Source organism: Jaculus jaculus, chromosome 8 (assembly GCF_020740685.1).
Source record: "Jaculus jaculus isolate mJacJac1 chromosome 8, mJacJac1.mat.Y.cur, whole genome shotgun sequence".
NCBI classification, from domain to species: domain Eukaryota; kingdom Metazoa; phylum Chordata; class Mammalia; order Rodentia; family Dipodidae; genus Jaculus; species Jaculus jaculus.
The window spans coordinates 68,340,257-68,363,257 of NC_059109.1; the positions used below are offsets into that span (position 1 = coordinate 68,340,257).

A 23,001-nucleotide genomic window follows, 5' to 3' on the forward strand; every position below is an offset into this window, starting at 1 on the left:
GCTAGGTTCCCAGCTGATGGAGATTTGAGAATTAACACTTTCTGGAGGCAGTGTATTGTTGGAGGTGGGCTTATGGGTGCTATAGCCAGTTTCCCCTTGCCAGTGTTTGGCATACTCTTCTGTTCCTGTTGTCCACCTTATGTGGGCCAGGGGATGAGGTCCACCTCTGCTTATGGCATCATTTCCCCTGCCATCATGGAGCTTCCCCTCAAGCAAATAAACCAAAATAAGCCTCTTTTTATCCCACAAGCTGCTCTTGGTTGGGTGACTTCTACCAGCATTGTGAACCTGACTGCAACAGTAGCTAAAGTCATTGGCAAAGTTATACAGCATAGTTTTCAAGCCTGTATTTATCAGGCTCACAATAAAAGAGCGACTACTATTATTACTTACAAGCTCCACAACCCAAGAGCAGTGTTGCAGTCAAGTTTGCATTGCTGGCTGAAAATACATGACCATAACAGCTTGTTGGAACAAAAAAAAAAAAAGGTTTATTTTGGCTTATAAACTTGAAGGGAAGTTCCATGATAGCAAGAGAAAATGATGGCATGAGCAGAGGGTGAACATTACTTCCTGGCCAACATTAGATGGACAGCAGCAACATGAGAATGTGCCAAACACTGGTAAGGGGAAACTGGCTATAATACCCATAAGTTTGCCCCCAACAATACACTGCTTCCAGGAGGATTCAATTCCCAAAGTACCATCAGTTGGCGGCCTAACCCAGAACACCTAAGTTTATGGTAGGCACCTGAATCAAACCACCATAAGCAGGAATCCATTTTCTGGATTCCAGCCTCTAGTCAGCCAATATTCTAGTGTGCTACTGGAAAATTCAAAGAATAGTCCAGGAGCTACAGACTTCCTAACACTGCTCATTCCACTGTGGGCTGTCTGCTTGGTGCAGGAGCTGCATGAATGCTAACTTATTACTTTGCTTTTGAGACTTTTCTTTTTCTTGGAAAATGTTTGTGAAAACTTTTTAAAAGTTGTAAATTAAGCTGAGTCCTTTAGCATTCTTCTACTTGCATGTAGGTTGTTCCTTTGTAGGACAGCAACTTAAAATTTACAATTTTAATGTAGAAATATTGGATGTTATGGAAAACATGGAAGTATTATGTTATCCATTCCTCAAATGCTGAATGTAAATGTCTGTGAGCATGTTTATAGTGCTAATGGTAAAACTTACTTAAAAACAAAATGCCAGTAGTTCACAAGAAATTTAAGAAATAGATTTTTCACTGTAGAATTACTTCTTTTTCTTGAAAATAGCCTTATCTGGACCAAATGACTCCTGCTTCATTGCATGTGACTGAAGACTAACCTTGTAGAAATATGAGTTATACATGAGTGTCACTAAGAAGAAGCTCAGAAAAAAGGAGAAAAAGACTCAGTTTCATTGTAATTTTGTAGTAAAATGATTTTCTAAAATATATTCTTGAAACTGTTTGGAATCTGCAAAAGCAAAGGTATTCCCATTTGTGGAATAAAACCACATATACTGAGATGGAAAGAGAAATACTCAAAGATGTTGCCAGAATATCTCTACAAATCAAAGTTCATGCTAAACTTACAGATGCTTCAGTAGGCTCTATTTTGGCCATTACAAAAAAAAAAAAAAAAAAAAAAAAAATGAACCTATTGAACTTTTCATGGTCCAGATCATGGACATGAAGCAAAAACCTGAAATGGAGACAAGCTTAAGTAGAGGCTTGTTTGGGGCCTTTGAGTACAGCATTGTGATACAAGGAAAAGGCCTCTCGGATGCAACTAGTGGTTGGAATATGGAAGAACAAAGCAGAAATTGGTGGAACCCTAGGGCTTGTGACATAGTCAGTCTAGCCTATTCAGCAAATCCCTGGCTAATGAGAGACACTGTCATGTCGGGAACTGCCAGACACAGGCTAGAGCCTTCAGGAGAGGGACCTGAGCTGCCAGGCATGGCTAAGGACCCTGGGGCTAGGGGAGGCCACTCCCTCTCCAAGCCCAGCACACCTGAAGTTAGGCTTTGCCCATAGCCCTTTGGCCAGTTGTTTAGGAAACTCCTTATCAGCAATCACCTTCACAGAGCCCATCCCCCGAGACCCTAGATCACCTGACACTACCCCCTCATTGCCTCTGTGCTGGAATGAATGTCCCCCTATGCTAATTAGGCATCAGCAAGGAACCTTGCTCATCTAATCCCCTTAGGACCCTCAACTCCTTATAAAACCCATTTTCCTGACAATAAACTGAGAGAGCTGCTAGCTGAAACCATCTCCCGAAAGTCTTTACTTTCTACTGCTCATCACCTTGGTTGTCTGGGCGCCTTCAGGGGGACCGGGGCTGTCCCCAGAGCAGGGACCCGGGAACCCACACTGTCTCAGTATTATAAGTGGATGTCAACATTTAGGAAGGCTGTCCTCTGCCTTAATACAGTTTTAATAATTTTTAAAAACTGGATGTGCTAGTGCTTGATAAAAACAAATTGTTATGGACATAATTAAAAGTTTAAATTAACATTTTCTTGTTAAACAATTAAATTTTCATGATAATGGAAATCACAATTGGTCAATTTATGATTTTGAAAATATTAAAACAAAAATTTTCAGAACCGATTCAGAAGGTTCATCATACTGATGAGGAAAGTCTATGTTACAACTTTAAGACACACTGAGCACTGGTGAACCCAATTTCATAAAACAAACACTACTGAATAGAAAGCGAGAGATTAACCCTAACATAAAAAGGCAGTGACTTCAATATCCATCGATACACAGGTCATCCCAACAATAAAATTCAACAGAAAAACATCTTAAACAATACCAGTTATTTATAGAACAGACCATCCAAACACTTTAGAAAATTCATTCTTCTCAGCAACCCATGAAACTTTCTAAGAAATATTTGTTATAATAAGGCACAAAGAGTCTTAACTAATAGAAGAAAATTGAAATCATTTCTTATAATCTACCTCATCATAACAGAATAAGAGTACATATCAGCATTAAGAGAAAAAGAAAAAATATACACAAATCATACAGAATTGAAAACATACTATTGGATAATGAATGGATCATGGAAGAACTAAAATGAAATTTAAAAATCTTAAATCAAATGAAAATAAAACTAAGATATCAAAACCTATGGAATATAATTTTCTGCATCTCTAGATGGAAATGAGCTTGATTATGGCTAATGATGCTTGTGGCAAACATGGGGTTTGCTCTTGAACTTGATTTGCACATATTTTATGATGACCATTTTTTGTCTGTTCTTTAAATATCTGCTAAAATTCAGCAGTAAATACATTTTGTCCTGGGTATTTTTGTTGAGAGATTTTTTGTTACTTTATTTTTATTACAATATAACTTATTATAAATCCATTTAAGTTGTTTATCTAATCTTGGCTTGGAATGGTATGTAATATGAATCTAGAAATTCATTATTTGCTTTTAGATTTCCATCCTGATAAAATATGTTTTATAAATATATCCTACTTATTGAACTTTATTGGGATCTGGTCTTGATATCAAATTAGTTTTGTCTTTTTTGTTAGTTTGGCTAAAGTTTTGTTTATTTTATTAATATTTTCAAACAATTCTTTGAGTCATCAATTATTTGTCTTGTCTTAGTCATTCCCATTTCATTAATTTTTGCCTGGAGTTTAATTGTTTCTTACATCTACTGATTTTGGTCTTTTTTGTTTCTTTGTTTTGTTTTTATTTTATTTTAAACTCAAGGTAGTATTAGGGTACATTGTTATTTATTTGAGCTCTCTGATTTCTTTTTTCTTTCTTTCTTTTTTTTTTTTTTTTCCCTAAGTCATGCCAGTATTGCACCTGTGGGCACATGAGTCCCTAGTAGGTAATATTGTTGGTTACATTTTTCCTCCGAGAAGCTTGACAGAATGACTATCATTAAGAAATCAAATGGGGTCGGTGACATTGAATGGGGAGAGGGAGCGCGAGCGAGCCAGCGGGGCGCGCGCCCTCACAGCGCAGCTCGCCCCGAGATCCCCCGCCACGCCTACCCCTATCACATTAGCGAGATATGGGAGATCGCGGAACAAAACCCAGGATTTCGAAGAGTTGTCGTCTATAAGGTCCGCGGAACCCAGCCAGAGTTTCAGCCCAAACCTCGGCTCTCCGAGCCCGCCTGAGACTCCAAACTTGTCGCATTGGGTTTCTTGCATCGGGAAATACTTATTGTTGGAACCTCTGGAAGGAGACCACGTTTTTCGGGCTGTGCATTTGCACAGCGGAGAGGAGCTGGTGTGCAAGGTGTTTGAGATCAGCTGCTACCAAGAGTCCCTGGCACCCTGCTTTTGCCTGTCTGCCCATAGCAACATCAACCAAATCACCGAAATCCTCCTGGGCAAAACCAAAGCCTATGTGTTCTTTGAGCGGAGCTATGGGGATATGCATTCATTTGTTCGCACTTGCAAGAAGCTAAGGGAGGAGGCGGCAGCCAGACTATTCTACCAGATCGCCTCTGCTGTGGCCCATTGCCACGATGGGGGGCTGGTGCTGCGTGACCTCAAGCTGCGGAAGTTCATCTTTAAGGATGAAGAGAGGACCCGGGTCAAGCTGGAGAGCTTGGAAGATGCCTATATTCTCCGGGGAGTCGATGACTCTCTCTCTCTCTCTGACAAGCATGGCTGCCCTGCATACGTCAGCCCAGAGATCTTGAATACCAGTGGCAGCTACTCAGGCAAGGCAGCGGACGTGTGGAGCCTGGAAGTAATGCTATACACCATGTTGGTGGGGCGTTACACTTTCCATGACATTGAGCCCAGTTCCCTCTTCAGCAAGATTCACCGAGGCCAGTTCAACATTCCAGAGACTCTGTCGCCCAAGGCCAAGTGCCTTATCCGAAGCATTCTGCGGAGGGAGCCCTCAGAGCGCTTGACCTTACAGGAAATTCTGGACCATCCTTGGTTTTCTACAGATTTTAGCGTCTCAAATTCAGGATATGGTGCTAAGGAAGTTTCTGACCAGCTGGTGCCAGATGTAAACATGGAAGAGAACTTGGACCCTTTCTTTAACTGAGATCATGGCCCATGGAGACTCAGCAGGTACCAGGAGTGAGAGAGGGCCCCAGAAAAGAGTTCTTCCGGGACACAGGTGGCCTGGCTGGACAGCAAGACAGATATTCGCACTCATACATTTCTTGGCTCAGAGGAGGAAGACCTTCCAGGAGCTGACTGGACATGTAGCATGTGGGCAGGACATGTGGGAAGGGGTAGGGATCGAACAGACAGGGTTCCCCCAAGTTTCTCTTTCCTAGCATAGCCTGGGAGCCCTGCCCTTTGCCTGTTGGGCACTCCCACCTACCCCACTTTTCATTTTGTTCAAAACTAGTTCTAGTTGCAGATATTGATAGAATTGAAACTCTGCCTCAAACATGTATCTTGGCATTGCACTGTTAGCATTTAACTTCTTGTTATGATTCAGGGAAGGAATAATTGGCCTAGGATTTCTTTTTTTTTTTTTTTTTTCCAACAAGTCAACCATCCATGTGATAGATAATAAGAGTCACATAAAACCATGATTCGGTGCACACAGACTGACCTGGAACCCGGGTGCTAAACTAAAAGAAAACAAAAGTCCAGTTGCTGTTCCTTAATCGCTCTCCTTATATCTTCTAAATAAACTTTTCATATCCTGGTTAGGAAATGACATGTTAGCACTTTGCTCCCTGAAGTGGGGAAAAATATCTGTTCTTTAACAGACTCTTCTGTTCTGTATCAATTGGTTTATGACAGGAAACTATTAGAAGTGAAATTTCCAGATGCATTCCCGCTATCAGACCAGGGAAAGAAGAAAGGAAAGGAGAAAATCCAACTCCTTTTTCATTTTTGTTCTTCTAAAGGGTGAGGGTTCACAGAGCAGACATTCCTGTCTGCTCAGTTGATGCTGAGGGCCCGAGTGGGCGGGAAGCTCCTGGAAGTTCTCTGATGCTTTTGCAGAGCCAGTCGCAGTATACACTTTTATCTTTGCTTCATGGGAAACTAGTGAAACAAAGCAGGTTGTCCCATCCGTATAAAATACAGGGCAGCTATTTTGTTTTCTATAGGAAGGATGATCCTTTTGGCTTGGAAGGCCCTCTAGTGTGGACACAAGGAGTAGAAAGGGGAGTAAGCTGAAAGCTAGAATGATATAAGTACAAACAGCTCTCTATCCCAGTACGCACCTTTGTATTTTCAAGAAGTCTTCTATTTATTAAGGAAAATGTCACATTGTGATGTATTAAGCCAGTACTTAAATTACGGGTCGACTTGGGGTGACGTGTTACATGCTGTAGTTAACATTTATGATTTTTTTCCTTAAGTATTTCTGTCCCTGAAATAATCTTTTATTTGGCTTTTCTAGATAGCTTTATTTGATTTCGAGTGGCAATTTTTTTTTTAAATTACGGCTTTTCTATTGCTGTATGATACAGAACTCTTTTGGCATAAATATTTGTGTTCCCAGTACCTCAGTTTGGATTTTACTGCCTGTATATGTTTTGTGAAATGGTCCTGTTTTGGGGTAGGTCACACGTGGACTCTAGTATGTAAATGTACTTGAATCTGTGCTTCATTATAGTACGTGGCATGTGTGTGTGGACTTCTGGATGCTTCATGCCTGCTTAGCAGGAGCCCCTGTCCCCAGGAGGGTGGCTTCCCAGTCATAATTAGAAGACAAGGCTGCCACAGACTTGCCCTTGATTCTCTTTTGATAACAGAAGATATAGAAAGAGGGTTTTACATTCTGAAGATGGTGCTGTGGCAAGAAGGACCCTTTTTCTTCCCTCTCCCTGATTTTTTAAGTACTTGGTGGGAGGAAAGATTGGCGACATGCATAGTGGGGATCAATGGCCTCTGGTGCTTTGTCCTGTATCCAGTTTAATGTTCTCATCCTAATCTCTTCAATCAATAAAATTGTGCGTATTTAACTAAAAAAAAAAAAAAAAGAAATCAAATGGTCATAAATGCTGGTAAGCATGTGGGGAAAAATGGAACCCTCATTCACTGTGGGTATAAGTGTAAACTAGTATAACCACTATGGAAGTTATTATGGATGTTTCTCAAAATCAGAAAATAGATTTATCATTTGACTAAGCCATATCAGTCCTCTATATATACACTAAAGACACGCCATTGTATTACAGAGATATGTCCTCAGCCCTATTTATTGATGACATCTTCACAGTAAGCTAGGAAATGGAAAAAGTGAAGATGTCCATCAGCTGATGAATATATAATGAAGAAGTGGTCCATATACACAATGGAATTCTATTCAACAGTAAAAAAAAAAAAAAAGAAATTATAAAATTCACATGAAAATGAATTGACTGGCCAAATTGTACTAAGTGAGATAAATCCAAGTACAGAAAGATAAACACTGTATGTTCTTTCTCATATGGGAGTACTAACCTGGAATAGTTTGATTTGTTCATGCTATTGTAAGGAAGCTAGAGTGAGGCTTAGAGAGAGGAGAAGCAGGGAGGGATCTGAGGAGAGGATAGAATATAGGCCAGTGGAAGGACAGAATACAGGGGATATAAGGGTCTAGGGAGAGGGACAGGGAAGGGAGGGGGGAAAGGATATACAAGACTAAGGCAGAGGTAGGAGATTACTGAGAGTTTGAGATCATCCTGAGACTACATAGTGAATTCCAGGCCAGCCTGGGCTAGAGTGAGACCCTACCTCGAGAAAACAAAACAAAACAAACAAACAAAACTAAGGATAGAATGAATTAATACTATAGAAACCCACTTCTTTGTTAATTAATTAAAGATGTAATATATATAGATAGAGAGCAAGAGAGAGAAAGGAGGAGTTGGTGTAAGTACCTTGGTAGGGTGGAGAAATATTTGCCCTAAAACCATCAGCTGCTGCTGGCACATCCCAGTGCTAGAATTGGCCCACTCCTCCCCCTGCAATGAATTGTTGGTGAAGTAGACCCATGAGACCACCAAAAACAATGAAAACCATTGCCCAAACACATGGTTGTCCAACAGAACTACATGGCAAGCTCTTATTGCTGAAGACACCACAAGCTGTGATTATAGTACACTGAGAAATCAAACTGGAACTGAGGTTGAAGCCATTCTCCTTTTTGCTAGTAGTCATAGTTATGGGATGATATATGACAGCTGCTGAGGGGTAAAAGTCACTAAAAGTGTAAAAAAAAAAAAAAAACAGTAAAACCTACAAGCAGCAAAGTCAACCATCCAGGCAAGATATACCCATTAATACAACAGTGGTACATAAGTTATACCTGGCATATAAGTTATATATGACATAAATAATATCTGATTGGAAATGAGAACTTCTTATTGGGAGAGAATCCATGTCTGCTGCTGAAAATCAAGTCAGAAGCCTGTGGCTTGGAAGGCCACAGACAATAATTGGAAGCCTCCACTATTCTTTGGATAAGTGGGGAGTATCTGCTCATCAAAAGGCCTTCTAAATATATATGACATATTTATCATCTTTGATCATGACTGCTCTCAATTTTGCTTAGAGAACCTACATTTACAGATAACGAGGGTTACTGAGGAGATGCAAGACCCAAGAAGAAAAAGCCAACTATCTACTACTGATCCAGTTATCTCTATCACACTGTGCAGGACCCAGGAAACATCACAGATGAGGTGGTGGATTAAATATGTGTGCTGCTAACACTTCTAGCCAGAATACCATCTCCAGAGAGAGAGACCTAGATACTGAGGAGACTCAAAACTCATCAAAGCAGAAAATAAGAGGCTTCTAAGAGCTCCACACTGTAGGAGACTTACAACTTACTCTCCAAAGCTCAGAAATTATTGAAGAAGAGAGGCTGGAAAGAATGTAAGCCACAAAATGAAAGGCGGTGAGGCATTGTGAGACCCACAGAAACCAGTGGGTGCATTCATGACCCAGAAGTGACTACAGATACCCCAACTGAGAAGGGACCTTAATGGAATAAGGGCAGAGGAGAAGGGACCAAAGAGGATAAATAACCCAATGAGAATGCAGCCAATTTTCAGTATGTTCATATGTTAAAAGTTCCCAATAAGATTATTTTAAAATAAGATGGTTGTAGTAACCTGGGCATATATCTGGATCATCTACTGTGTTCCATTGATCTATCTATCTATCTATCTATCTATCTATCTATCTATCTATCTATCTGTCTATCATGTTTTTGTGCCAGTATTGTGCTGTCTTTTTTTGCAATGGCTATGTAATATACAAAGACATAAGGTATAGTGATATCTCTAGCCTTTTTGTTGTTGTTTGTGGTTGTTATTATTCAGTATTTGTTTGACTATCTAAGGGACTGTCGTGCTTCAAAAAAAATCCTGATTTTTTTTCCATTTCTGTAAAAAATAGTGTTGCAACTGAGAGACCAGAAAGAAATAACACGTAACTAATTAAACAATGACACTGCCACTGTAGGACAAACCATTGTGAACAAAGGAGGATCCCGGGCTCGGCTCATCTAGATAAGGAACTAACTGATTAAAGTGCCGACCTTTGCTTCTGAAACTCATGCTCGCTTGCTCAACAGGACATTCCAGAAATACTTAGCTCTGGGGGCCTCCAGCCCCTTGCAAAAGATAGGATCTGCAAGCAGTCTGCTGACCAGAGATGAGCAACTAGAAATGTTCCCACGTGCGCCTTCTTGGAACCAATCATTTTAAAAGATGCTATGTGATATAACCCTTTTGCCCCCTTCCCACTCTTTTCCTTTATAAACCCCTACTTTTAGAAGGTCAGGGCTCTCTCCCACTCCCGCTGCGTCAGTCTGTGTGGATTGAGTCCCTGCTTAAGCTTGACATTAAAAGAAACCTGTTGCTTTTACATTCGAGTGTCTCGGCTTCTATGGCGGTCCTCTAGGTGACTCCTGGGTGACCGGGGGTCTTGGCTCCTGGTCAGGGGTCGTGGCACAAAACAACTGCAATGAGGTATGCTTTAAACATGTAGAGTGTTTTTAGTTAGAGAACTATTTTTTATGATATTCATTTTTCCAATCCATAACCAGGAAGAGCTTTCCATTTCCTACTCTCCTCTTCACTTCTTTAACTTTTTTGAGTAATTTGAAGTTTTCATTAAAGAGACCTTTGTCTTCCTTGGTGAGGTTTCTTCTTATAAAGGTTTATTTTTTATTTTTATTTTATTTATTCATTATTTTCTTTGGTTTTTCAAGGTAGGGTCTCATTCTGGCTCAGGCTGACCTGGAATTCACGATGTAGCTTCAGGGTGGCCTCGAACTGACAGCACTCCTACCATTGCTCCACAAATGCTAGGGTTAAAGACATGCCCCATCATGCCTGGTTTTATTTTTGTTTTCATGTTTTAGGTAATTGGAGATAGGATTATTTGCCTGCTCTCCCAGCCACATGTTTGCTAGTGGTATATAAGAAGGCTACTGATTGTTGTTTGGGCTAATTTTGCATCGTGCCACTATGCTGGAATACCTTTTAAAGACAGTTATGTATAGATTTGTGTTGGGCCCTGAAAGGCCCAGGCGTGAGGCCTAGTGGAACTTCCTGAGCCTAGCTAACGTTTGGCGACCTGTCTCTGGCCAGCTATGACTCAGCAAGACGCCTAATGGCTTCTGGCCGGCTACCTTCACATGGCAATTGTAATTACCAATTCAATACTTAAAGTTTACTATTGGCCCTTACCTCTTCCCCCACCCTAAAATCCCCACCTTCATCCCCAACATGATATAGGCTCAGAGTAATAAAGCGAGTTGTTTCTGTGAGTTCCTGCATTGAAAAGACTGCCAACTCAGTGTGGTTTTTCTCTGGTGGCCAGGAGAGGTTTCTGAGTCGTCCGACGTTCATCATCCTTCTCAACCCCTAGGGAGGAACCAGCAGGCCTGGTCCTTCTCTCGGCACTACCTGACCGGAAAGGAGCCCCGTAGATTTATATCATCTCAAATAAAGAAAATTTAACTTTTCCTTTCCTATTTGTATCTCTTTTATTTGTTTCTCTTGTTATATCATTCTAGCTAAGACTAAGTTAAATAAAAATAGGCAATGTGGATTCCTTCATCTTGTTCTTGATTTGAGTGGAAATGTTTTGTGTTTTTCCCCCTTTACTATAATGTTGGCTATAGGTTTGTCATATGTACCCTTTAGTACGTTAAGATATGTTCCTTCTATTCTGTTTCTTTCAAATTTTTATTGTGGAGAATCATTGAATTTATCAAAGGTTTTTCCTGCATTTATTGGAATTATTAAGTTATTGGCATGTGTTTCCCTAATTTTGGAATTTTTTCTTCTAAGAATTCATTAAAATATTATGCCATTAGGTTTAAGTCCTGCTTCTTCTATGGCTAGAATTCTAAGATTTATCCTCTACATAGTTCCTAAATGTCCTGAAAGTCCTGCTCATAATTTATCATTAATTTATCTTTCTCCCTGTAGGAATGTCCCTGTTCTTCCATCTTTTCTTCACTGGTGAGTTATTCTATTTGAGTTACTGATAGCTAATTTTCTATATTCTCTTGGGATACCTTCAAGAATTTATCTTATTTGATTTCTTCAATTTCTTTAAGCACACATATAATCATTCTTTTGAATTATTTGCCTGAAAAAATTATCTAATTCACTTTCATTGTAGGCCATTACTATGGGATTCATAATTTTTATGACTTATGTTGCCTTGATTATTTTCATGTTTCATATATTACTGCATTGGGATTTTCACTACTTGGGTTACTTTATTGCTTGGAATATTTATTTGTTTTATCAGCTGTATTTTATGTGTGCAGCTCAGAAGTAATATCCTCAGCCTAGGAAATCATGGTGGCAAGTATGACCTATATATTTACTCCAAGATAGACCACTAAAGTCAGGAGTTGCCACAGCTGGTGGAAATGCCTGCTGTGCAAGAGTCATAGTAACAAATTAACATCCATGGTCTCTCTAACTTCAATATCTGTTGGTGGATAATTGAGCATATTACAACACTTAAGTTGTAGGACAACTATAGGTGTCTATCAACATTAGAATGGGTAAAGAATTGGAGTATATGTTATAATATATGTTATACATATACATTTTACAATATAATAAAATAATATAATAGACACTTTCAACCATAAATATAATGGAATTTATATTGTTGGCAGGAAAATAGGTACAACTGGAGCTAATCATAATCATGTTAAGCTAATTCAGTTAGTCACAGCAAGCAAATATTAATGTCATGTATCTCATTTTTTGGTCCTAGATTTTATATAGATGAATGAATATATACATATACAAGTATATATATATATATAGCACAAAAGTAAAAACAAAAATATAAAATATCTAGGCAAACAATGGAAATGAATGAATTAAAGACAAATTCACGGGCTGGAGAGATGGCTTAGCGGTTAAGCGCTTGCTTGCCTGTGAAGCCTAAGGACCCCGGTTCAAGGCTTGGTTCCCCAGGTCCCACGTTAGCCAGATGCACAAGGGGGCGCATGCGTCTGGAGTTCGTTTGCAGTGGCTGGTAGCCCTGGCGCGCCCATTCTTTCTCTCTCTCTCTCTCTCTGCCTCATTCTCTGTCTGTTGCTCTCAAATAAATGAATAAAAATTAAAAAAAAAAACACCAAAAAATAAAAAATAAAAAAAATAAAGACAAATTCACAAATGTGGGTCCTAGATTTTATGAAAATATAAAAAATAACAAATATTTTCATATATGATATATACATATATATGACATGTAAGCAAAAATGTCTAGGAGAACAAAGAGAATCAATAAATGGGGATGAGAAAAGGCAGAATAGTATGTTATTGAAGAAATTGTCTCAAAATACATTACATATTTGCATAGTTTCCTTGTAAAATAACTGTCAGAACTTGATTTTTGTCTTTACTTTTCATTCTTTTGTTTTTTTTATTTAATTAATTAACCCTTTTTTCACTAAAACAGAAAGAGAGAGAGAGAGAATTGGCACAACAGAGCATGTAGCCACAACAAATGAATGCTAAATGCATGTGCTACTTTGTACATCTGGCTGATGTGGGACCTGGAGAATCTAACCTGGGACCTTAGACTTTACAGACAAGTGTCTTAAATGTTAAGCCATCTCTCCAGCCCTGTTATATTTTTTAAATAATTTTATTTATTTATTTGCAAGCAGAGAGATATAGAGAGAAGAGAGGCATATAGAGAGAATGGGCATGCCAGGGCCTGTGGCCACTGTAAGTGAACTCCTGATGCATATATATCTAGCTTTATGTGGGTTCTGGGGGACCAAACTCAGGTTGCTAAACTCTGCAAGCAAGCACCTTAACCACTGAGCAATCTTTCAAGATCTATTCTTTTTTAAAACAATATTCTTGTTTATTTATTTATGTGTAAGCAGAGAGATAGAGAGAAGAGATACAGAAAGAGAAAGACACAGGGGAGAGAGACAGACAGAAAACGGGTGTACCAGGGCCTCTCATCACTGCAAATGAACTCCAGATGCATGCACCACTTTCTGAATCTGGCTTTGCCATGTGTATTTGGGAATCAAACCAGGGCCATTAGTTTCTGTAGGCAAGTGCCTTAAACCACTGGACCATCTCTCAGCCCTAGCTCTATGCTTTGATTTTCAAAATACAGTAGATGAAATTTAAGACTTTGGCATGTAGTCCTTTATCTTACCTTGCTTCTTCTAGTTCAAAATACAAATGTTTCTTTTTAATATTTATTTTTATTTAGTTAGTTAAGAGAGAGAGAAAGAGGCAGATAGAGAGAATGGGTCCAACAGGGCTTCTAGCTGCTGCAAATGAACTCAAGATGTACGTACTACCTTGTACATCTGGCTTGCATGAGTCCTAGGGAATCAAACCTGGATTCTTAGTCTTTGTAGACAAATGCCTTAGTCACTAAGCAACTTCTCCCACCAAAAATGCACTTGATTTTTAAGGGCATTAATACTTGAGAAATTATAGATAGACCCTCAATTTTGAGTACAAGATTATTTTACAAAATTAGATAAATTCTAGAATGCCTACATTCTTTCTGATAGAATGAAAGACAGAAAGATGAAATTAATGAAAAGAGAGAGAGAAAAGAACAAAAGAAGAAAACATTTCTAAAATCAGCAATTTTAATAAAATAAATCAAGAGCATATGTGGACCTTTTTAACTTTGCTCTCATTACTTAACATTAGAATTTGAAGTGGTGCATGTACTACTTATTGTATATAAGCAAAATAGTAAGTCAGAGGGAGGAAAATAATTATATTAAATTTGTGATCTCAATCATATCTGAACAAATATTCAGTGGTTTCATCTAAATGAAAATAAGTGCTTTGACAATCCAGGCAGCCTGCAATTTTAATTTTTTGTTTTGTTACTATCTCAATAAGTTAGATCCAAGTTAACCAAAGAAACTCACCCAGAAAAATAATTCTAGAAGCTATGGCAGTGAATGAAAGAACAGAATGTTATTTTTCCCCAATGCTACAGGAATAAACATTGAACATATCATCTTCACTTGTGGACATGCTTAGACTATTTGACTTTATTGTTTCCTAAACAAACTGATATCATTTGGTAAGAATTATGTAGAGGTACAAATGTCCTAAGGGTCTGTGCCTTCAGAGAGATTGAGGGAAGAGCCATAAGTACTAATTGAGTGGGGAAAAGACTTATGGTAAAAGTGTGATGGAAATGTTTTTAGCCACTTTCAGAAGAAGAGGGGAAACAAAAGTTGATGGAACTATGGAGCATGTGGGATTTCTTGTTCAGAGGCTCAGTGACCTCAAGGCACTCTGAATTCACGTCTGCTATTAGCAGCCCCTTACACCATATCATATGTAGGCTCTGGGAGATCCCTTACAACTATAGGCTGCTTTCCTCCTAGACAATGTCACCTGGACTTCTAAGTCCTAGCTACTCAACGATTAGTGCTGTTTTCTATTCCTGTAATTGAAGCATGAAGAAATTGGATATAGGGAGGGATGTCAATATCTTCATTCTTGTTTTGCAATGACCTCCACCAGGGCATTGACACAAAACTTCCCTAGAGACAAGGAGAGTGTATTTCAAGCTATCCCTATGACATCCTCACCTTTCTAGTCACCCTCCTTCTATCCTTGAGCATTCCAACAGGATATGGTTATTGTATGTATGATTACTGGATTTATTCTGCCATTTCTGTGTCATGGCTTTAGCCAACTGTCTAGAGCCATATTGCCAATTTATATGACTGTAAAATGGAAATTAAGCACATATATTTCACTTGAAAAATATTTACTTGCAATCCCAGAAAGATTGAAGAGAAACAGAGAATGGGTATGCCAGGGCCTTCAACTACTATAAATGGACACCAGACACATGTACCACATTGCACATTTGAGTCTGCATAGGCTCTGGGAAATCATACTTAGGTCATTAGACTTTGCAGTCAAGTTTTGCAGTCAAGTGCCTTAACTGCTGTGTAAGCTCTCCAGATGACTCACATCTCTCCTAATAAGATGCTGAGGAAAACAGTGGCCCAATGTGAAAGTAACTTAATTATAATTTCTAAGATAGTGCAATAATGGTAGTTTTAATAAGATTGTCATTTTATCAAATATTTTAAGGTATTGTTTTATAGTCTCACCTTTAAATTATCCTGTAGGTCAAAAGCATGTTTAACCTCTATACCAAGAGAACTATTCAATTGAGTAACAAAAAATTTCAAGTTTTTGAATGTAATTAACTTAATGATTTTGTGTTGGGTCACATTAATAGTTCTTCTGGGACAAATTTGATCAGATGAAACCAAAGGAAGTCCATGGACCAGAGGTTGGCCATGTCTTCTGGGAGTTGAATCCATGTGATAATTTTAAAGAAACATTGTATCTGCTTGACTCAACATTGAGATGCTTAGAAATTTTTTTCTATGTGTCCCTTCAATCCATTTCTTTCATTTTAATCCTGGACTTTCCCAATTCTATAGATTCTTGTTTGGAATTTTCCTTAGTCTTCCGTATCCAATTCACAGCTTTTACAGGAGAGCCCTTCTCTTTCAGTATCAATGTCTCCTGGTATATGATACTCAGATTTCATTCCTCTGTACCTTACTAACTTGCTCTAGACTACCAACTCCTAGCCTAGAATTCTGAGCTCTGGTACACAGACTGACACAAGTCCCTACAGAAGTCAATAGTCATTACAAAGTCATAGATTATAAATGTTTTAGTGTATATGACATGTAATATTACTATCCTTACATGATGAAATATATTTTAAAGAGATGTGTGCCTTTATTTAGCTGTCAATTGAAAGTCAAAATTGGAATTTCTCCAGAAATTTCTAGTGGGGTACAAAATAAGCTGATGCCAGCCAGCAGTAGAACTTGCCTTCAAGAAAGACTGACAATTTCCGGGAGTGGTGGTGCATGTCTTTAATCCCAGAACACAGGAGGCAGAAATAGGAGGATTGCTGTGAGTTCAAGACCACCCTGAGACTACATAGTGATATCCAGGTCAGCCTGGGACAGAGTGAAATCCTACCTCAGAAATTACCACCCCCCCAAAAAAAGAAAGAAAGACTGACAACTTGTCAGATGACCTTGCAAGAGAGGCAAACTGAGATAACAGAATGGGCAGAACCATACTTAAAAGATAGTCCATATCTTGTAGTTAGCTTCATGTTGCTGTCATAAAGCACCGAAACATAAGCAGCACATGGTAAGAAAGTGTTTATTTTGGCTTAAAAACTCTAAGAGATACTTCATAATGGTGGGGAAAACTAGCATGAGCAAAGGCTCGGCATTGCCTCCTGGCCAACATGTTATGAGACAATAGCAGGAAAGTGTGCCAAACACTGGCAAGGGGAACCTGGCTATAATACTCATATGCCCACCCCCAACAACTCACCTCCAGTACGTTCTAATTCCCAAATTGCCATCAGCTGGTGATCAATGATTCAGAACACTTGAGTTTAATGGAGACACCAAAATCAAACCACTATATTCTGCCCTGACCCCTATAAATTGATCCCCATATATGCTGTAAAATGCAATGTATTCATTCCTACTTTAAAAGTCAATTTAGATTTTTTTAAATTAAAATTTAATTTAATTTATTGTGGAGAAAAAGCGGGAGAAAGAGAATGGGATAGCATACTTCCTGCTGTCCCAATGCAAATCTGCTAAACCCATCTCCACAACTTAAGCTCTCAATTGCATCTGAACCAAGCTGCTGTCATTTCTTTCTGTGCCATATCCACCTGAACCACACTGGCCTTTTTTTTTTTTTTTTTTTTTTTTTTTTTTTATGCAATACAACCCTGCACAAGTTCTCAGGACTCAGGCAGGCAGAATGCAGCAAGCCTTTCATATAAACTGCCTCTAGAATGCTTCTAGGTCATTCCGAAAAGAGTTCTTTCTTCTCCTCATAAGCCAAATGTCACATTCCATAGTTCTTACTGCATTCATGTCTTTCAACTCTGTCGAGAATGGCCCATGAAACTCTGCCTTCACCACTGCATGACATCTCTTACAACAAAGTTTCAAATCCTTCCATTTCTCCCTTCAATCAGTGCCAAAATGCCAAAAGTCAGAGTCTGGTTTCCAGCATCAATGAGCCAATTCTACTGAAACTATTTTTACTTTGCAGTTGTCTTATTGTTACTGGCACAAAGCACCAAACCAGAAATAGCTCATGGGAGGAAAGGGTTTATTTTGGCATACAGACTTAAGGGCAAACTCCAAGATGGCAAGGGAAAAATGTGACATTAACAAAGGCTGGACATTACTTCTTAGCCAACATCAGGTTGACAGCAGCAGCAGGAGAGTATACCAAACACTGGCAAGTGGTAACTGGCTATTCCACCCATAAGCCTGCTCCCAACAACACACCTCAGGTAAGGATCTAATTCTCAAATTGCTACCACTGTGAATCGAGCATTCAGAACACAGGAGTTAAGGGGACTCCTAATTTAATCACCACACCATTCCTCTTGCCCTCTAAACTGAAGAACCATGTGTCAGCACTATAAAGATGGATTTTGAGGGATCAACTGTACCTCTTTGTTCTTCCTGATGTGGATACATTGAAAAAAATTCAGATCTCTGCTTTTTATAATGACATATTTTTGTATTTTATATGTGTTGTTATGTGAGTGTGCATGCATGTTGTGTAGGGGCACATGTGTATGAGTGTGTGTACACCTGAGTGCATGTGCATGTTGAGGCCAAATTTTGATGCGGAGTGTCATCATCAGTTGCTTTCCACCTTTATCTGAGGCAGAAGCTCACAGGGACTGCTCATTGATTCTGCTACATGAGCTACTTAACAAGCTCTAGAGATTCATCTCGTCACCAACTCTCTAGTTCTGGGATTACAGAAAGCTATTCTCTGCAATGGCTGACTTTTTACACAGTCTCTGAAGTTTCCAATTCTGCCACTCACGCTGATAGAGCAACATTTTACTCCTGATACATCTTGCCTAGTTAGTCTTTCACCTGGCTTGTTGAGGACAAGTGGCCAAAACTATCTTGTTAAGGGTTCTGTTAAAGTCTGTGCTTTGATCCCAATCACTTTAGTAATAAAACAGTGTCTGCTACAACTATACAAATGTGTCCATATAGTATGAAAAAAACCTTGGAAAAAATGCTAAAAATTACTATGTTTCAGTAAAACTTTTTATACAAAGACAGATAACTATTCATTAGTCATTAATTTATTGCTAGTAGCATTCCAAAATTGTTCAGCTATTTAGTCAAGTAGTTTAATAGGAGCTTATGTTATTAACCTGCAATTACCATATGATCCAGCAATTACACAATTGAGTATTTAGACAGAAACGTGAAACTATGTTCACACAAAAGGTTATAGGTGGGCTGGAGAGATGGCTTAGCAGTCAAGCCCTTGCCTGTGAAGCCTAAGGACTCCGGTTTGAGGTTTGATTCCCCAGGACCCACATTAGCCAGATGCACAAGGGGGTTCATGCATCTGGAGTTTATTTGCAGTGGCTGGAAGCCCTGGTGTGCCCATTCTCTCTCTGTCTCCTTCTCTGTCTGTTGCTCTCAAATAAAAAAAAAAATTACAAAAAAGTCTGTAGATAATTTTTATAACCACTTTATTCACAGTGATCAAAACCTATAAGTTACCAGGATACACATCAACAAATAGTTAAATGACCTGAGGTAGTTCTACATCATGTAATTTTATTCAATAGTGAAAAAAATACTCTAACTCACTCTCTAAAAATCCTGAGGGAATAGTGCTGTCAAATGTGAATTAAAAGATTAAAAACTGTATAACTTCACTTGTATAATTATAATGAAATTATAAAATTATAGAAATGGAAAACTGATTAACATCATGGCTAGAAATAGAGAGAAAAGATGGTGACTATGGCTATGACAAAGCAAATTAAAAGTTTTCATGGTGATGGAACTGTTTTTCTCCTGGACTTCAGTAGTATAGGCATGAATTTAAACATATGATGAATCTGCATAGAACTAACTACAAGGGAAACTAGAGAAATCTGAATTAATATTGGCTTATTATAGTGTGACCAGTTAGCTTTATTATAATGTGGTGGCATTCTACAAGGCATTACTATTGGGGAATACTGGGCAAAACTATACATCTCTTTGCATTATTTTTTTCTGACTGGATGTGAATGTACAGCTACAAAAATTAAAAGGAAAGGATTATTATGCTAACAGCAGGTGTAAGGCAAAATGTCCCCCAAGCTTCAATTTGACTTGTTCCAGAGCAGCACTCATATCAGTGCTTTCTAAATCCACACACCATGGGTGTGGGTCCTCATTTCCTATGCCTGGTCTTTGCCTCTCTATCTTGATCCATGAGCTTATTTTTCAATGATCTGATATTTGAGTAGCTTTTCTGTACTTCAACCTCAAAATGCATACTTTAAGATACCATTCCTGACCTTACCTCACACAAACTACATAATACTTTCTGTTTTAAAACTCCTTGCTGCATTAATGATAAAAGACTTGTCACTCAAACAGACTTGGTTCAAACCTAGGATTCACCACTGATTCCTCTTGCCATGTCTGTAACTGAATCATGTCACAAGTGCTATAGGTTCCAACCCCTAAGTTTTATCTACTAATTCCTGTTGCTTTGACTCTGGATCATATTTTTCTTATTTATATTTATAATATTGTCAGAGATGTTGCTAATTTTCTTCTCTTCCTTAATCTTCCCACTTTGGCTAGCAGTGGGGGAAAGGACCGTTACCTATTTGGTATATTTGTTTAAGAGGCAAATCTTGGCTCCTCATCCTGCTACCTGGAGCTCTCTATGCCTTTTCATTAAGGAGTCTTTCTGTTCTTGATGACTACTTAATTATCCATTCTGAACCAAGCAAACAAAAGGCTTTCCATTTCTTATGCACTATACAGGAGACTCCCATTTCTCCAATTGAAATTCCTTCCCTGATGTTCAAAATAACTTATCTTGTCAGTCAAGAAAGACAAAGGGTATGGATATCAGCTTTCCTATCTAATAGGCAATGACTTAGCATCTTAGTATTAATTTACAACACAACTCCCCCATGAAATGCCAAGCCCATTTAAGGTTTTTGTGACCTAGCACAAAAGCCCAAACAAAAGAAAAATTTCATCTAGTTCAAAACTATCCTGATTGGTATTCCCTAAATTGACTTTAGAATGGGACACTGTGTGCATCTGATTCCTGTTTGACTGCCTTACCAAGAGTGTTCACAGGCCATTTGCTCTCTAATGAATCAAAGTTGCTGTTTATAGAGGAAGAATTGACAGCCATTGTGGGGTGATATAGATTCAGAGATGGATGAGCAGAGACATGTGTCTACCTGTAGGGGTTCTCGATATTGACACTACTTCACTATATTCTGATTTTGTTTTCTGGAAAGATTTTTTTTTCTATAGTGATAACAAAGCAGGCAGAATAGATATTTCAAATATGTAAAGAAATACAAAATCTAAATACCACATAACCCAATAAGTGGTCTTGTAAAATGAACAGAAACATTTCAAAATAGAAAGTATAAACTGCCAAAAATATGAAAAAAACATGTCCTTAGTCATCAATGAAACAAAAATTTAAACTACATTGAATTCCATCAAAACCCAGTCAGAAAGGGGGCCTGCACATACATGTACACACACACACACACACACAAAGAGAGAGAGAGAGAGAGAGAGAGAAAGAGAGAGAGCGCACAAATAATAAAAATGCTGGTGAGGATTACAAGAAAAGGGAAATCATGCACACTGCTAGTGGAATGTAGATTATCCACTATGGAAATCACTACAGAGCTTCCTCAGTAAACTAAAAATAGAATTAACATCTCATCTATAATTACCTATGTATATCCAGTTGTTTCTGTGGTATGATGACTTAGAATGCCCCTCCTGGGCCCAGAGGATTCAAAGTCAACATACCACAGACATAGTTGCACATCAACATTAATTCTAACACTATTCAAAATACCAAGTTATGCAATAAACATAAGTGTTTGTCAGCTTATGAATGCATAAAGAAAACGTGGTATATTTACATAATGGAATTTTAGTTAGTCATAAGGAAAAATTATGAAATGTGCACAAAATGGATAAAATTTGAGATCATGATATTAAGTGAAATAAGCCAGACTCACAAAGATAATGAATTTCATATTTTATGTAGATATCATTTTCGTACATGACATGAAAGTCAAAGTGAGAATAGAGGGATGAAGGAAGAAAGCAGAGCATATGGAAGTAGACATGGTCAAAGTACTGAACATACTTGTATGAAGTGTGTTTGGGAGATCCATCACTATATACAATGAATGACAAAAAAAATTATAAAGCACAACTAAACAAATATACCACAGAGGTACTTACATATCCATATTTAATGCAGCACTATTTACAGTAATAATGTTATGGAATTAAACTATGTATCCATAAACAGATGAATGGATAATAAGATGTATATAATATAAGCAATTGGGAGTTAGTAACAGAAATGCAGTTATGTGATTTTTCAGGAAAGTGGATGTAACTAGAGTTTTTCATTAAATAAAATAAGCCAGGCACTGAAAGGCAAATACTGCATGTTTTTTGTCATTTGTATGATCCTAGATTTTATAACTGTAAGTAAACAACACACACACACACACACACACACACACACACACACATACACGAGGGATGAGAGTATGAGTATGTCAGCAAGAGGGGAGAAAAAGGAGGGTATGGGCATGAATATGGTAAAGGAACATGATATTTTTAAATGAACTGTTTTTATGAATCCACCACTTTGTATAATGCATATAAGGCAACAATTTAAAAAAATAAACAATGTGCAGGAAGAACCTGTTTCTTCAAAAGTAAATACATACCAATCTCTCATTTGGAAACACTCATACTATAATAACTTGGTTTAGTTGAAAGTATTTCTTTAAGTCATGCTGAAAATTAATAAAACAAAATTTAAAATAAACATGAACACTAAAAGTTCCAAGCTTTCATATGCCATCTTCATAATTCTCCAACTAAACATCATCCTTATCCCACTGTATCAATCTGTTTGGTTAGTTTTGGGGGACAAATAGTCGTACCTCAGGATGGCTATGTGAATTTGTATTTTGGAAACATTATCTTGCATAAACAATGCTATGCAAAACACTTGATTTAAATGCTCTTAATTTTCCAACTTAATAGTGAGAAAACTGAATTGTAGAGATTAAGTTATTAAGATTTTATTATTTATTAATTTATTTATTTTGGCTTTTAAGGTAGGGTCCCACTCTAGCCCAGGCAGAGCTGGAATTCACTATGTAGTCTCAAGGTGGGCTCCAACTCAAGGCAATCCTTCTACTTCCACCTCCTTAGTGCTGGTATTAAAGGAATGCACCCACCATATCCAGATTGAGATTAAATTTTTTTATTGATTAGAATTTCTCAGAAGGTTAAAAAAAATGTTAGGTCATATGGTTTCAAGTTTATATGGTCTTAGCAATCACTTTAAGGTCTATCTGAAACTTAGTTTTTCCATCCTGAAAATGAAGAAAATTCCTTATCTAATTCACAGGACTATTGTATTTGTCAA

The 23,001-nt window shown here is 38.0% G+C and overlaps 1 protein-coding gene across 1 annotated transcript; it reads left to right on the forward strand.

Annotated features, from left to right (window-relative positions):
• The first annotated feature begins 3,911 nt into the window (after positions 1-3,911).
• On the forward strand, positions 3,912-5,218 carry LOC101594814 (tribbles homolog 2-like). Its single transcript, XM_045157011.1, has one exon. The coding sequence runs from the start codon at positions 3,912-3,914 to the stop codon at positions 5,028-5,030; it is 1,119 nt and encodes a 372-aa protein (XP_045012946.1). The 3' UTR covers positions 5,031-5,218.
• Positions 5,219-23,001: the final 17,783 nt, after the last annotated feature.